A 12787-nucleotide genomic window follows, 5' to 3' on the forward strand; every position below is an offset into this window, starting at 1 on the left:
GAAAACCAATGGATCGGTTGTGGTGGAGATCATGATCAGCAATTCGTGTCATGGCCTCCACGCTCTCCCAACTTAACCCCATGCGATTTCTTTCTGTGGGGTTTTGTGAAAGATTCAGTGTTTAAACCACCTCTACCAAGAAACGTGCCAGAACTGCGAGCTCACATCAACGACGCTTTTCAACTCGATGATGGGGACATGTTGCGCTGAGTGTGGGAGGAACTTGATTATCAGCTTGATGTCTGCCGAATCACTAAAGGGGCACATATCGAACATTTGTGAATGCCTAAAAAAACTTTTTGAATTTTTGTATGTTTGTGCAAAGCATTGTGAAAATATCTCAAATAATAAAGTTATTGTAGAGCTGTGAAATCGCTTCAATCATTTGTAATAACCCTGTATTTATCAAAAAACATTGCAATCTTAAGCGAGGCTCCTTTCATGTACCCCATTATTAGATGAGGCCTTAACTCTGAAGAGATAATTATTTGTAGCAATTCAAATACTTAAGAAATGTCCCATAGCATGGTTTATGGCAATATTTGTTGAAAATCGACTAACCTGAGTATAATTAAATAGACTTAACTAATGGAAACACCACAGGGGGATACTGGTGTATCTCAATCTGTTCTTTATGAGACCATGTATGAATTGCATAGATCACTCATGTGCTGCAGCCAAAGCTACGAAACTGCGTCAATGTGCAACTGCCTAGTTTCATCTTATACAAATTTATGGGTATAAATGTATGAGTGACTCACACCTGCAGTCCTATGTGGCACATTAGCTAACTTACCCTTAGTAAACGTAGCTACATTAAACTTAAACCATTAAAAATTCTAATAGCAGGAATACTTACACACAGAATCCAAATAAGTGGCATGAATCTGCAAACTATTTTCACAATTTTATATTTTAGTGAAAAGTAGCTTTTTTAGCTTTAAATGAAACCTGTATCATCTTCCAACAAACTCAATCCACTCACGTAATTTCAAACAAAAAGTACTCAAATTCTGCTTACAGAATATTTAGAATCATGCTTTCTTGATTTAGGATTCAGTTTGGACTCAAGTGAACACTATCAGTATTTGACAGATGTCTAACAATACATGTTTTAAAAAGAACCATTTTGGACAGGAGTGCAAGGCAACAATAATCGTGTCTAAATGATTTTCCTAAGAATTTTAATGCCACCCATATTAGCTTTAAGTGCAATGGTGATAATGTGAAGGTATTCATTACAGCCTTTACGGCATTTGCCAGATATATTTCAGCAGAAAACATCTAAAAGTGGTCAGGAACATCATATAATGATGGCATTAATAACCAGTTACTTATAATGACATTTGTTTTGGTCTTATTATGTAAATACCACATTACAACAATTAATGGCACTTTATTTTGACAAAGTACTATTGTCAATGTTGTTCTTTCCTTCTATTTTAAAATCCCATTTTAATACATCACTGTGGGATACTTAATTTCCATTCAGAATCTTCAGAATCATCACAACCTTATTTTCAGTGATGAGACTATTAAAATAGAAGAGTTACAATCCAGAATTTAAGCTTCATTTGAGTATAGCATTGTAAGTTTGTGAATTCAAAGCTCTGATCTTACTTGAATAGTAATGGTAACGATTTTTGTCTCAGTAAGCATTACTGAGAGAACAAAATATTTTTCTGTCATGATTGAAGTAGACCATCAACAAAGAGCATAGTACCAAATATGCAATTAAGTAGTCCGACAATAGTGTAACAACATTACTATAAGGAGAATGACAGAATTTCAAATCCATGCAATTTCATGCCAAGTCACAACCAAAATTTCTTATCGAGTGTGTATTATAACAGGATCCCACAAACTATAAATAGATCAGCATTCCCTAAATATTTAAAAGCCACTGCAGTATTACAGCCCCTATAGCAGCACACTATTATCCTGCAAGAACTATCATGGCAGATACGATCTCATTTCAGTAAAAAGCCACACAGCTCAAAGTGTCGCAAAACTCAAAGTGTCGCAAAACTCAAAGTGTCGCAAAACTCAAAGTGTCGCAAAACTCAAAGTGTCGCAAAACTCAAAGTGTCGCAAAACTCAAAAATGCCTATCACTTAATAACAACTGTTTCAAATTATTAAAAGTATAACAAAACTTAGTAAACAAAATACCTTACACCAATAAGAAATTTGTAGGAAATCGAAAAAACTGACAAAAAAACAAACATTATTATATATCAATCCAAGCATTAGTGAAAATTTCTGAAAACCTCACATTTACTCAGAGAAATTATGGAAAATACACACTATGAATTCATGTTTAAAGCAGATGAAAGGCAACTAAAATAATCAAATTAAAACAAAGTAATTAGAAAGAAACCACATTTAATAAATTAACTTATTACAATAAAAATTATGCATTTGGATTAAATTCATATTCTAGTAACCACACAGTTCTTTCAACAGTCCTTGTTTATACAAACAATTGGAATTATTATCTGACACTACATGATGACAGTTTTCCCACTGATGTTTGTACAGTAGTTACATGATATTTAAAAATAGACAAATAATTAAAAGATTTGAGGCATAAAATTAATCTTCACTACCTCAGAATTGTGTACAGAGCTCTGAAATAAAAATATTTTTCACATGAAATGTGTCACTTAAACCGACAATAGTGCATTGGCATAAATTTAACAAAGCATGAAAATTTGAATGACTACACATAAGACCCTTCTGTGTGTCAAGATACACTGTTGATCCAAATGATTATACCCACTTTCCTAGGAGGAGTGTGCCCTACCCAGTGGCACTGTGGTTATGTCACACAGTAATGAAACTATAACCAGACATGAATGGGTAATCATTCTATGTACAGTATGTGTAAAAAAAAAAAACTGGCATAAATAATTTGGCCAAAGAGCAGATGGTTTTGCCTGGTGCCTGAGTAAGTGCATCTCACAAACAGCGAATCTGGTTGACTGCTCAGATGCTTCTATCATGAGCCTCTATGGAACATCGTTGACAGATGGTGAAACCACAAATTGACACAAGGTTGTAGGATGCCCATGCATTATCTAGAACAAGGAGATCAGAACCTAGCTGCTCTGTAAAGTGGGATAGATGACAATCTGTGTAGACAGAAGAAAATGCTTGAGCAGGCTGAAGAGTTTCAAGCTATTCAGCAGACACTGTTGAACATGAAGCCCCAAGATATATAACTGCTTCTTATTCCCATGTTGATCTAACAACATTGGCAGTTACAATAGCAATACAAATGGGATAATTGAGATTGGACTGCATACCTATAAAGATGTGTCACGTTGTGAAAAGTAACATTTCTTGTGGACCAGGTCAATGGTCATGCTCAGACATCCCATGATCCAGATGAACAATTGTTCAATACATGCACCACACAACAGGTGGAGGAACGTGGAGGCAATGTCATGCTATGGGGGATATTCATATGAGGTGCCAAGAAATAGCTGGTCATAATTGAAAGCATGATGACAGATGTGGAGAACATTATTGCAACATCTGCATCACTTAATGCTTCATGTGTTTCCTGAGAGTGACAACATCTTACAGCAGGATAACTGTCCAGATCACTAGGTCAGAATCACACTGCAATGGTTTGAGCAGCATGAGCGCTCACACTGTTGCCTTTCCGACCAAGCTCATCTCATATGATGAAACGAATGTGAGATGCTAATGCACACGAACTACACTGCAACAAACCGATAGCCTACTATTAATGGGAACTGTGTGAGCTGTGTGTACACATGAAGTCCAATTTACTGCTGGAAAACTAAAGAATTAATGAGTCCATACCATACAGAAGCACTGTTGCATTCTTAAGATGAATCAAAACGCTACTAGGCAGATAATTATCGTTTTTGCCTTATCTTTGCATACTTGCCACAATCAGTTATTTCCTAATGGAGAACTAGCACAGAAAGTTCACATGTGTGCAGATTATTGATCACACAAATAGCATTACCATTAAGGAGGCATACCTCAGTAACATGTTTGCATAATCATGACATTTTTTATATTTCTCCATTGTTGAGATGAATAGCCTGAGTGATAGGTATGTAATAAAAATATTTGTGTTGTCGCCTGGGTAGTGCATACAGCTTCATGAACATTGAAATGGCAGCTTCTTTGAAATATTTAGCAACATACTGGTACATTCTCTTGAATATGGGGTCCTGCCTATTGCATGGAACTTCTACTCATGAGTAAAAGATCTCTCTCAATGCATCAATTTGTGGTAGCCAGATCATTAGAGCATTTACAACAAAAAATTGCAATTCTGTACTTCATAAGTTGTATTTTGCATGCAACTTCTTCCAATGTGAAGCTGCGAAAAATGGATTTCTCATTTTTTGTGACCCCTCTGTAGCACATGTGAACAATATTCATAACACACTTATAGTCTTTGAACATGTGTACATGTACTGACCACAACAGTACTTTCAGTGGTCTCCGTGTATTATTGCATGCTTCTTAAGATGATAAACCGGAGTAAAACATTTCCTACAAATAACATCTGTGTAGCCTTTTGTCAGTGTGTAGCGATAACTATATCTCGAGGTGACTAGTGATTAACAATTTTCCACAATTACCACAATTCTACGATGATTCACCGGTGTGTACTACTTATCTCTTCAGATTAACAGAGTCAGACAAATATTTGCAGCAAGTATCACATTTGTAGGGGATCATTCCTGCGTGTATTAATTTAGTCTTCAGATGACCCAGTACTGAAAACGATTTGGCACAAACATGGAATCTGTGTGGTCTCTGTTCAGTGTGTATTATTGTTCCTTGAGACTGCTCCATTAAGGAAACTACACTCCTGGAAGTGGAAAACAGAACACATTGACACCGGTGTGTCAGACCCACCATACTTGCTCCGGACACTGCGAGAGGGCTGTACAAGCAATGATCACACGCACGGCACAGCGGACACACCAGGAACCGCGGTGTTGGCCGTCGAATGGCGCTAGCTGCGCAGCATTTGTACACCGCCGCCGTCAGTGTCAGCCAGTTTGCCGTGGCATACGGAGCTCCATCGCAGTCTTTAACACTGGTAGCATGCCGCGACAGCGTGGACGTGAACCGTATGTGCAGTTGACGGACTTTGAGCGAGGGCGTATAGCGGGCGGCCGGGTGGACGTACCGCCGAATTGCTCAACACGTGGGGCGTGAGGTCTCCACAGTACATCGATGTTGTCGCCAGTGGTCGGCGGAAGGTGCACGTGCCTGTCGACCTGGGACCGGACCGCAGTGACGCACGGATGCACGCCAAGACCGTAGGATCCTACGCAGTGCCGTAGGGGACCGCACCGCCACTTCCCAGCAAATTAGGGACACTGTTGCTCCTGGGGTATCGGCGAGGACCATTCGCAACCACCTCCGTGAAGCTGGGCTATGGTCCCGCACACCGTTAGGTCGTCTTCCGCTCACGCCCCAACATCGTGCAGCCCGCCTCCAGTGGTGTCGCAACAGGCGTGAATGGAGGGACGAATGGCGATGTGTCGTCTTCAGCGATGAGAGTCGCTTCTGCCTTGGTGCCAATGATGGTCGTATGCGTGTTTGGCGCCGTGCAGGTGAGCGCCACAATCAGGACTGCATACGACCGAGGCACACAGGGCCAACACCCGGCATCATGGTGTGGGGAGCGATCTCCTACACTGGCCGTACACCACTGGTGATCGTCGAGGGGACACTGAATAGTGCACGGTACATCCAAACCGTCATCGAACCCATCGTTCTACCATTCCTAGACCGGCAAGGGAACTTGCTGTTCCAACAGGACAATGCACGTCCGCATGTATCCCGTGCCACCCAACGTGCTCTAGAAGGTGTAAGTCAACTACCCTGGCCAGCAAGACCTCCGGATCTGTCCCCCATTGAGCATGTTTGGGACTGGATGAAGCATCGTCTCACACGGTCTGCACATCTAGCACGAACGCTGGTCCAACTGAGGCGCCAGGTGGAAATGGCATGGCAAGCCGTTCCACAGGACTACATCCAGCATCTCTACGATCGTCTCCATGGGAGAATAGCAGCCTGCATTGCTGCGAAAGGTGGATATACACTGTACTAGTGCCGACATTGTGCATGCCCTGTTGCCTGTGTATGTGCCTGTGGTTCTGTCAGTGTGATCATGAGATGTATCTGACCCCAGGAATGTGTCAATAAAGTTTCCCCTTCCTGGGACAATGAATTCACGGTGTTCTTATTTCAGTTTGCAGGAGTGTATTTACCTTTAACACTACATTTGTAAGGTCTCTTTCCAGCGTGTATTAGTTCGTGTCTCTTCAGATTGCAAGACTGAGTAAAAGATTTTCCACAAACATTACATCTGTAAGGTCTCGTACCAGTGTGTATGAAAATGTGCTGCTTCATATGGCTCGACGTAACAAACGATTTTCCACAAACATCACATTCGTGAGGCCTCATTCCAGTGTGTATTAATTCGTGTACCTTGAGATTGCTCGACTGAGTAAACGATTTTCCACAAACACCGCATTCGTGGGGTCTCTTACCAGTGTGTATTACTTCGTGTACCTTCAGATTGCTCGACTTAATGAACGATTTTCCACAAACACCGCATTCGTGGGGTCTCTTTCCAGTGTGTATTAAGAAATGATTCTTGAGATGGCACGACTGAGTAAACGATTTTCCACAAACATCGCATTCGTGGGGTCTCTTTCCAGTGTGTATTAACAAGTGATTCTTGAGATGGCACGACCGAGTAAACGATTTTCCACAAACACCGCATTCGTGGGGTCTCTTACCAGTGTGTATTAATTCGTGTACCTTGAGATTGCTCGACTGAGTAAACGATTTTCCACAAACATCGCATTCGTGGGGTCTCGATACTTTGTGTATTAAATTGTGTAACTTGAGATTGCCGGGCAGAGTAAAAGATTTTCCACAAACAGTACATCTGAAAAGTCTCGTACGAGTGTGTATTAAAATGTGCCTCTTCATGTGGCTTAACTTAGTAAATGATTCTCCACAAACACCGCATTCATGGGGTCTCTTTCCAGTGTGTATTAACAAATGATTCTTGAGATGGCCCGACTGAGTAAACGATTTTCCACAAACATCACATTCGTGGGGTCTTTTTCCTGTGTGTATTAATTCGTGTAACCTGAGATTGCCAGACTGTATAAAAGATTTTCCACAAACAGTGCATTTGTAGGGTCTCTTACCAGTGTGTATTAACAAATGCGTCTTGAGAATGCCCGACCGAGTAAACGATTTTCCACAAACATCGCATTCGTGGGGTCTCTTTTCTGTGTGTATTAATTCGTGTGCCTTGAGACGGTCAGAAAAAATAAATTTTTTTCCACAAAGAGTACATTTGTAGGGTCTCTCACCAGTGTGTATTAAGACATGCTTCTTGAGATAACGCAATACATTAAAAGATTTGCCACAAGTATCACATTTGTGGGGCCTCTTGGTTGAGTGTATTAAGCTATGTGTCTTAAGATTACGTAACAGAGTAAAGAATTTACCACATACATCACATTTGTGATTTCTCTTTGCATTTAGCACAGTGTGGACATTAGCATTATCACTTTTACATAAAATTCCATCGTCATGACATCTTTCGAGTTTCTCTGCAACTTTCGTAACATTACCTGTATTATGTATGTCATTAAAGGATTTCTTTAAAGTTTTCTTGGTTTCCGTGGATGAAGATTTCTTCTCAGAATGTTCCACGATTCCTTCTCGTACACACTCCAAGGAGATATTGTTTTCACGGTCATCACCACATTCAGGTTTCTCACTGTTGGCAGCAGATAATGCTTGGTCGACCCCACTCATTCTCAAATGTTCTTTCAGGCAGTCATCAGTGGGAAATACCTCACCACATGACTTACAAACATATGAAGGTGCCTGCACACCATCAATGTGGATGAAGACATGCATTATGAGTCTGTATTTTGAAGGGAAGCTCTGTAGGCAGAAACTACAGTTAAACTTATGGAATTCCTTTTCCCTGATGCTGCAACTTAATCTCGTGCCACATAAGCTGTCTTCTTGTGAAGTCCGTATTTTGGTATAGTTATAAGACATACTGAAATCTGTTGACTTCTCTGCATCTATCTCCAGCTTGTCATCGACTACTCCTTGATGTAATGTTTCTTGATATGAAATGTCACAGCTGTCACCAGCACTTTGAATTAAACTGAGGAAGGAGGAAAGAGGTGTTAAATGTTGATTTACATGATACAAAAAAACAGTATTTCACAATCCACAAAATCAGGTACTATAAACAGAAAGTTAAAAATGTATGGGCTTCACATATAACTTATTCAGTAAATGTAAGTGATTTAAAATCCTAATTACATTCGGCCAGAACGATAGAATTTTGTACAGTCCATTCTACCAAAGTCTTGAGAGCAAGTAATGCCAGTAGGTGCATGGTCTACCTGTGTGATATTTGGGTCCAACAATTCCACCTGCAGCTACCCCGTTCCATCACAATGGAAATGGACATCTTTGAGCTTCCCAATGAGGTAATTTGAGTGTGGATATGGCTGTGGGTGCATAGGAGCATGCACATATTATTCTATCCTGATTGCTGCTTCTGATTGTTTTGCTTTTGATGGATTTATGGTTTCAAGTAACCAATGACAGTGAGAAATTACAGTTTGCTTTCATCGAAAACTGAAATTTTGCTGCAGAAGATGGCTATGCAAAGAAACATATTAAGAATTTTTTCTGACTTGAGTTCGCTCATAGATGTCTAGCCTTACAAGCTGTGAACAAAATCAGGATCTCAATTGTGCTGCAGATTGTTGATCACTGTTTTCTTGGGTATACTGCAGATCACATAGTTGTGGTAAGGTTAGGACACGAGTTTAAATTCAAGGACAAAACATGTCATCTGCCACAGTTTAGTCACTTAAAATCAGCTGTGTTTGTGTGTTGCCTATAACCGAGCAGTAGCTGATAGTGGATTTAGCAACACTGCAGTGGCAAGTGACACATCAGCTATCAAGTAGTTTTAATCAGACTACCGTAAAAGTTTTTTCTTTGTGATTAATAAAAATCTTTGCAGTTAATTACTACATTGCACAGAACAGTTATACGCTCTGTCATTAACGCCATGTTTCTTCTTTCATGAAGAGAAACTCACAGTAAAATAGGCTTCTGTCTAGTATCTCCAGATTATTGTAGAATATTATATCCCACTGACTACAGTAATGTATGCTGAATTTAAAATGATCACATCTTTTGTGTATGCCCTATGTAGGTATATTCCTTATACAGTTGCTTCCACATAGGACAGATTGTAAGAGTAGATACCTGGTGTCCCTTGAAGTGGCTGGAAACACCTCCCACTTTCAAAGCTTACAGATGGCATACATGGCAGGCACTAACTTTCCCCAAACACTCCTATGAACACATGAACACATATACAAGGAGTACACAGCCACAATTACACGTTTCCAACATATTATCGGATTAGGGAAAGCCATTCCCATTCTCAGCGTGGAGCAATATCCTTCACATGTACGCTGGATGTGAGTGCATATTTTCTTGGATTTTACAGACCAGGTATGCCACATGCTGATCGAACTTTTTTTGTAATTTGGCTTACAGTTGGTGTGGGCGACATTACAGTAATTATTGTGCAATGTATCATTTTCCCTTGGGTTCAGTAGAGGCGGCAAGATTGCTTTCTCACATAACGCTGAAATTTTCCTACTAGTTCAGCTGTTATGTAGCACTATTTGAAAATAAAAATTCTTATCTAGGTTTCTTGTGGGATTACATCCACACTGTCTGAGCTATCTCCTTTTCTCCCCTCTGGTGTTTAGATTTGTTCCTGCCTGATACAGCAGTTTTATGGGCTATCACAACAATAATAAATCCTCCTTGTTGCTACTCACATTTCTGTTGAGCCAGCTGACGAAAGAAATTATGTAGACAGCTAAATATTCACTGTAGATGAACAGTATTGGAACTATCACCAAGCTTGGCAGGAGGTGAATACTGTGAGTTGACACTTGCTTCCACAACAGGACAAGTGCTCCAACAGTGTGGTGAATCTACCTTGCAATAATCATGGTCTGGCAAGATGTAAGCAATTTCTGAATATCACTAGATGGTAAAACAATCCTCTGTTTGCTCTATGTGGTACTCACCTAAATGACCTTTTGACATGCCCATGTGTGTGGGTTAAAATTATAATGAAGCAGGCTTAGAGATAAGTTGTGAGAAAATAAGTAACTGTGCTGAAATAAATTCTAGCACTTGTATTCAGAAGACATAGCTTATCTCACAACCCACCACAAGATGCTGGCAATACACCTGCGTATTACTGACATTAATATCTCCTACAAATGAAATGATTTGTGTATTTTAGGACAATATTAGCAATGCTTCTTGCAAAGAGGATCTTGGCAAGTCAAAACAAAATCTACTGTTATTGTTGAATAACTGCCCTAAGAATTCATACAGCTAGTGTCTGATCTCAGCCCTCACTTATGCCTCACACACAGCAAATAACAGGTTGTCCATCCACCAGCCCTTACCCCCCCCCCCCCCCCCAGTGTCAACCAGTCAGATACTGTGCCCTGACAGTATGTGAGTACTGGAACATTTATGAAGCGACTCACGTGAAATACAGTGATCTTCTACAACTAAAAAGTTTCATTTACTCTACATGTGCTATCAAACCATGAATGTTCCATTGCAGTATAGGAGTAATTAAACCAATGATAAGCTTTTGTGTTATTACTACAAGGCATTTGGGAGATGACAATTTGAGAGTTTTTGCTGTGGAATTTGGTTGTTCCACCAAAAAAGCATCAAAGTTTGCATCAGGGGCTGAGTCTACATGTGATTCATGGGTTAGGGTGTATGTAGCTGATTCTCTGAAAGTCTCAAGTACCATTATTCTGACAGTTATTGTTTCCTGTATGTTTTTTCTCCAATGAGTGTGGTGGTGGCTTTAGATTTCAAATATTTTCTACCTTGTTCTGTTGGGATAGTGTAGAACATCAAGTAACACCCTTATCAGTTGCCACAACCCCCAAGCCACCATCAAATGTGTTTTTGAAGACTTTGCTAGTGGAAGTTCCAACACTGAATATACCAAGATGCCTCATTGGAACAACCTTCCCACAACAAAAGTGAATGACACAGCAAATTGCAACGCTTATGTTCCTGATTCATATGCAGCTTTCTGCTATTTCTCAGGGAGTTCTTGTCCTTTAAATGACACAGTGAAATCCCACAACAAAGCTTGTGATGTTTGTGACTTAAGACATCATGTCAAGGCTCATTACATGAGCAGTTACACATGATGTTAACCCTGATGAACTTGAGTTTAATATATTTATTAACTGCAGCTTACCATTTTAGTTATTGTTGACTCAGTTCCACAGGCAAGACAGATAAAATGGCAAAACTATCCACAATTGTACAGGCACATAATTACCAGCTGTGTCAATTATGAAGAAATTGAAAGAATGTGTCAGCTTGTATCTAGATAGAATTTTGAACTGGTGTAAGCATTGCCAACTAACTTCAAACATTAGGATTAAGATAGTGTATTTCACATAGATGAGAAACACAGTGTCCTATCACTACTCTCATAAATTCTTGAGTGTAGCTATATGTGGAGATACCAATGGAATCAACACATTGGTTCAGTTGTAGGTACAGCAGTCAGTCCATTGCTATGATACCAGAGAATCCATTGCTAAGATACCACAGAAATCCAATCATGCTATAAAGGTGATGCTTTCAAAACAACTGTGTGACTCACCTCAAAACATTGCTAAAGGGTGTGTGATGCATATTAAATAGGTCTAACCATAGATATTAATCTTTTACTTCACAGTGCTTTTCAAGGAACAGATGTAGATCTAGACATAGCAGCCACACTCATCTGTGAGCATTTACTCTGTGAAAAATGGTAAATGTTTACCATGGATATACACAATAAATGCAGAATTAAATTATTTCCTAAAAATGATTTTGCAACCTCATGAGCCCAGGCTTCCTATACAACAGGTCAAGTGGATACTACAATTCCAACACCAGAAAAGCATAGCGACAATTTGTGATGAGAACATATTGTGCCAGGGACAAAGACCTTTACTGAACACAAAGGAAGATCTGATAGTGAACTACAGACAGTATACCAGAATATTTCACTATGCACAGTTTCTTGACTTTCGAAGTAGCTAGAGCTCTCTCTAACTTGCGAAAGATAATTAAGTCCAGGGAGTTATTTGTCTCTTGCTCTTACTTCTATTCAGTATAATGGTTTTTTTAGAGAATAAGATTACTAGGAAAATTATTAACACAAAGTTTAATTCTCCATCCACAGTCTGCCTTGTATACCTATTGATAACATTTGCCCTGTAATTTCACTCTAATTCTGTGATGACAATACTTTCCTCCTATGATTTGAACACAACTGATCAATATTCATTTTACTGTGATGGCCAGATAGATCACTATCAGTTTTGCTCCCAAATCAGCCAAGTTTTCAATGTGTGCATTGAGTTCTTTTGGGGAATTGTACTGTGTTACATTTCCCAAATGCAGACATTGGTGATTCTAGGTGTCCTTGGTTAGTAGCTTCTCACAAGTCGCAAAAGACGACTCACCAATTAAGTCTTCATGGTCTTACTAAAGCTGCCTACAGCTGCGTTATGAAATTTAAGATCATGATGGTGGCCTGTAAACTGTCAATGCAACAAGCTTATGTTTCCCAATTCACATTGCTGAAACAGTAT

At 39.6% G+C, this 12787-nt stretch overlaps 1 protein-coding gene across 12 annotated transcripts in view; it reads right to left on the bottom strand.

Moving 5' to 3' along the window:
• LOC126427094 (zinc finger protein ZFP2-like) overlaps positions 1 to 12787 on the bottom strand; it is a 718966-nt gene that overhangs the window by 624244 nt on the left and 81935 nt on the right. For 3 of the 12 annotated variants that reach the window (XM_050089285.1, XM_050089284.1, XM_050089283.1), the window contains one exon: positions 5819 to 8214. The exons of 1 other annotated variant lie outside the window; for it this stretch is intronic. In XM_050089285.1, coding sequence (XP_049945242.1) covers positions 6255 to 8214 — 1960 coding nt within the window. In that variant the 3' untranslated portion in view covers positions 5819 to 6254. Of the gene's footprint in view, positions 1 to 2367; positions 2630 to 5818; positions 8215 to 9338; positions 9429 to 12787 lie in introns of those variants that run through there. 8 more of the 12 variants (XM_050089298.1, XM_050089296.1, XM_050089287.1 and 5 more) reach the window with 7 other exon arrangements.

Source organism: Schistocerca serialis, chromosome 11, assembly GCF_023864345.2.
Source record: "Schistocerca serialis cubense isolate TAMUIC-IGC-003099 chromosome 11, iqSchSeri2.2, whole genome shotgun sequence".
Classification (NCBI taxonomy): Eukaryota; Metazoa; Arthropoda; class Insecta; order Orthoptera; family Acrididae; genus Schistocerca; species Schistocerca serialis.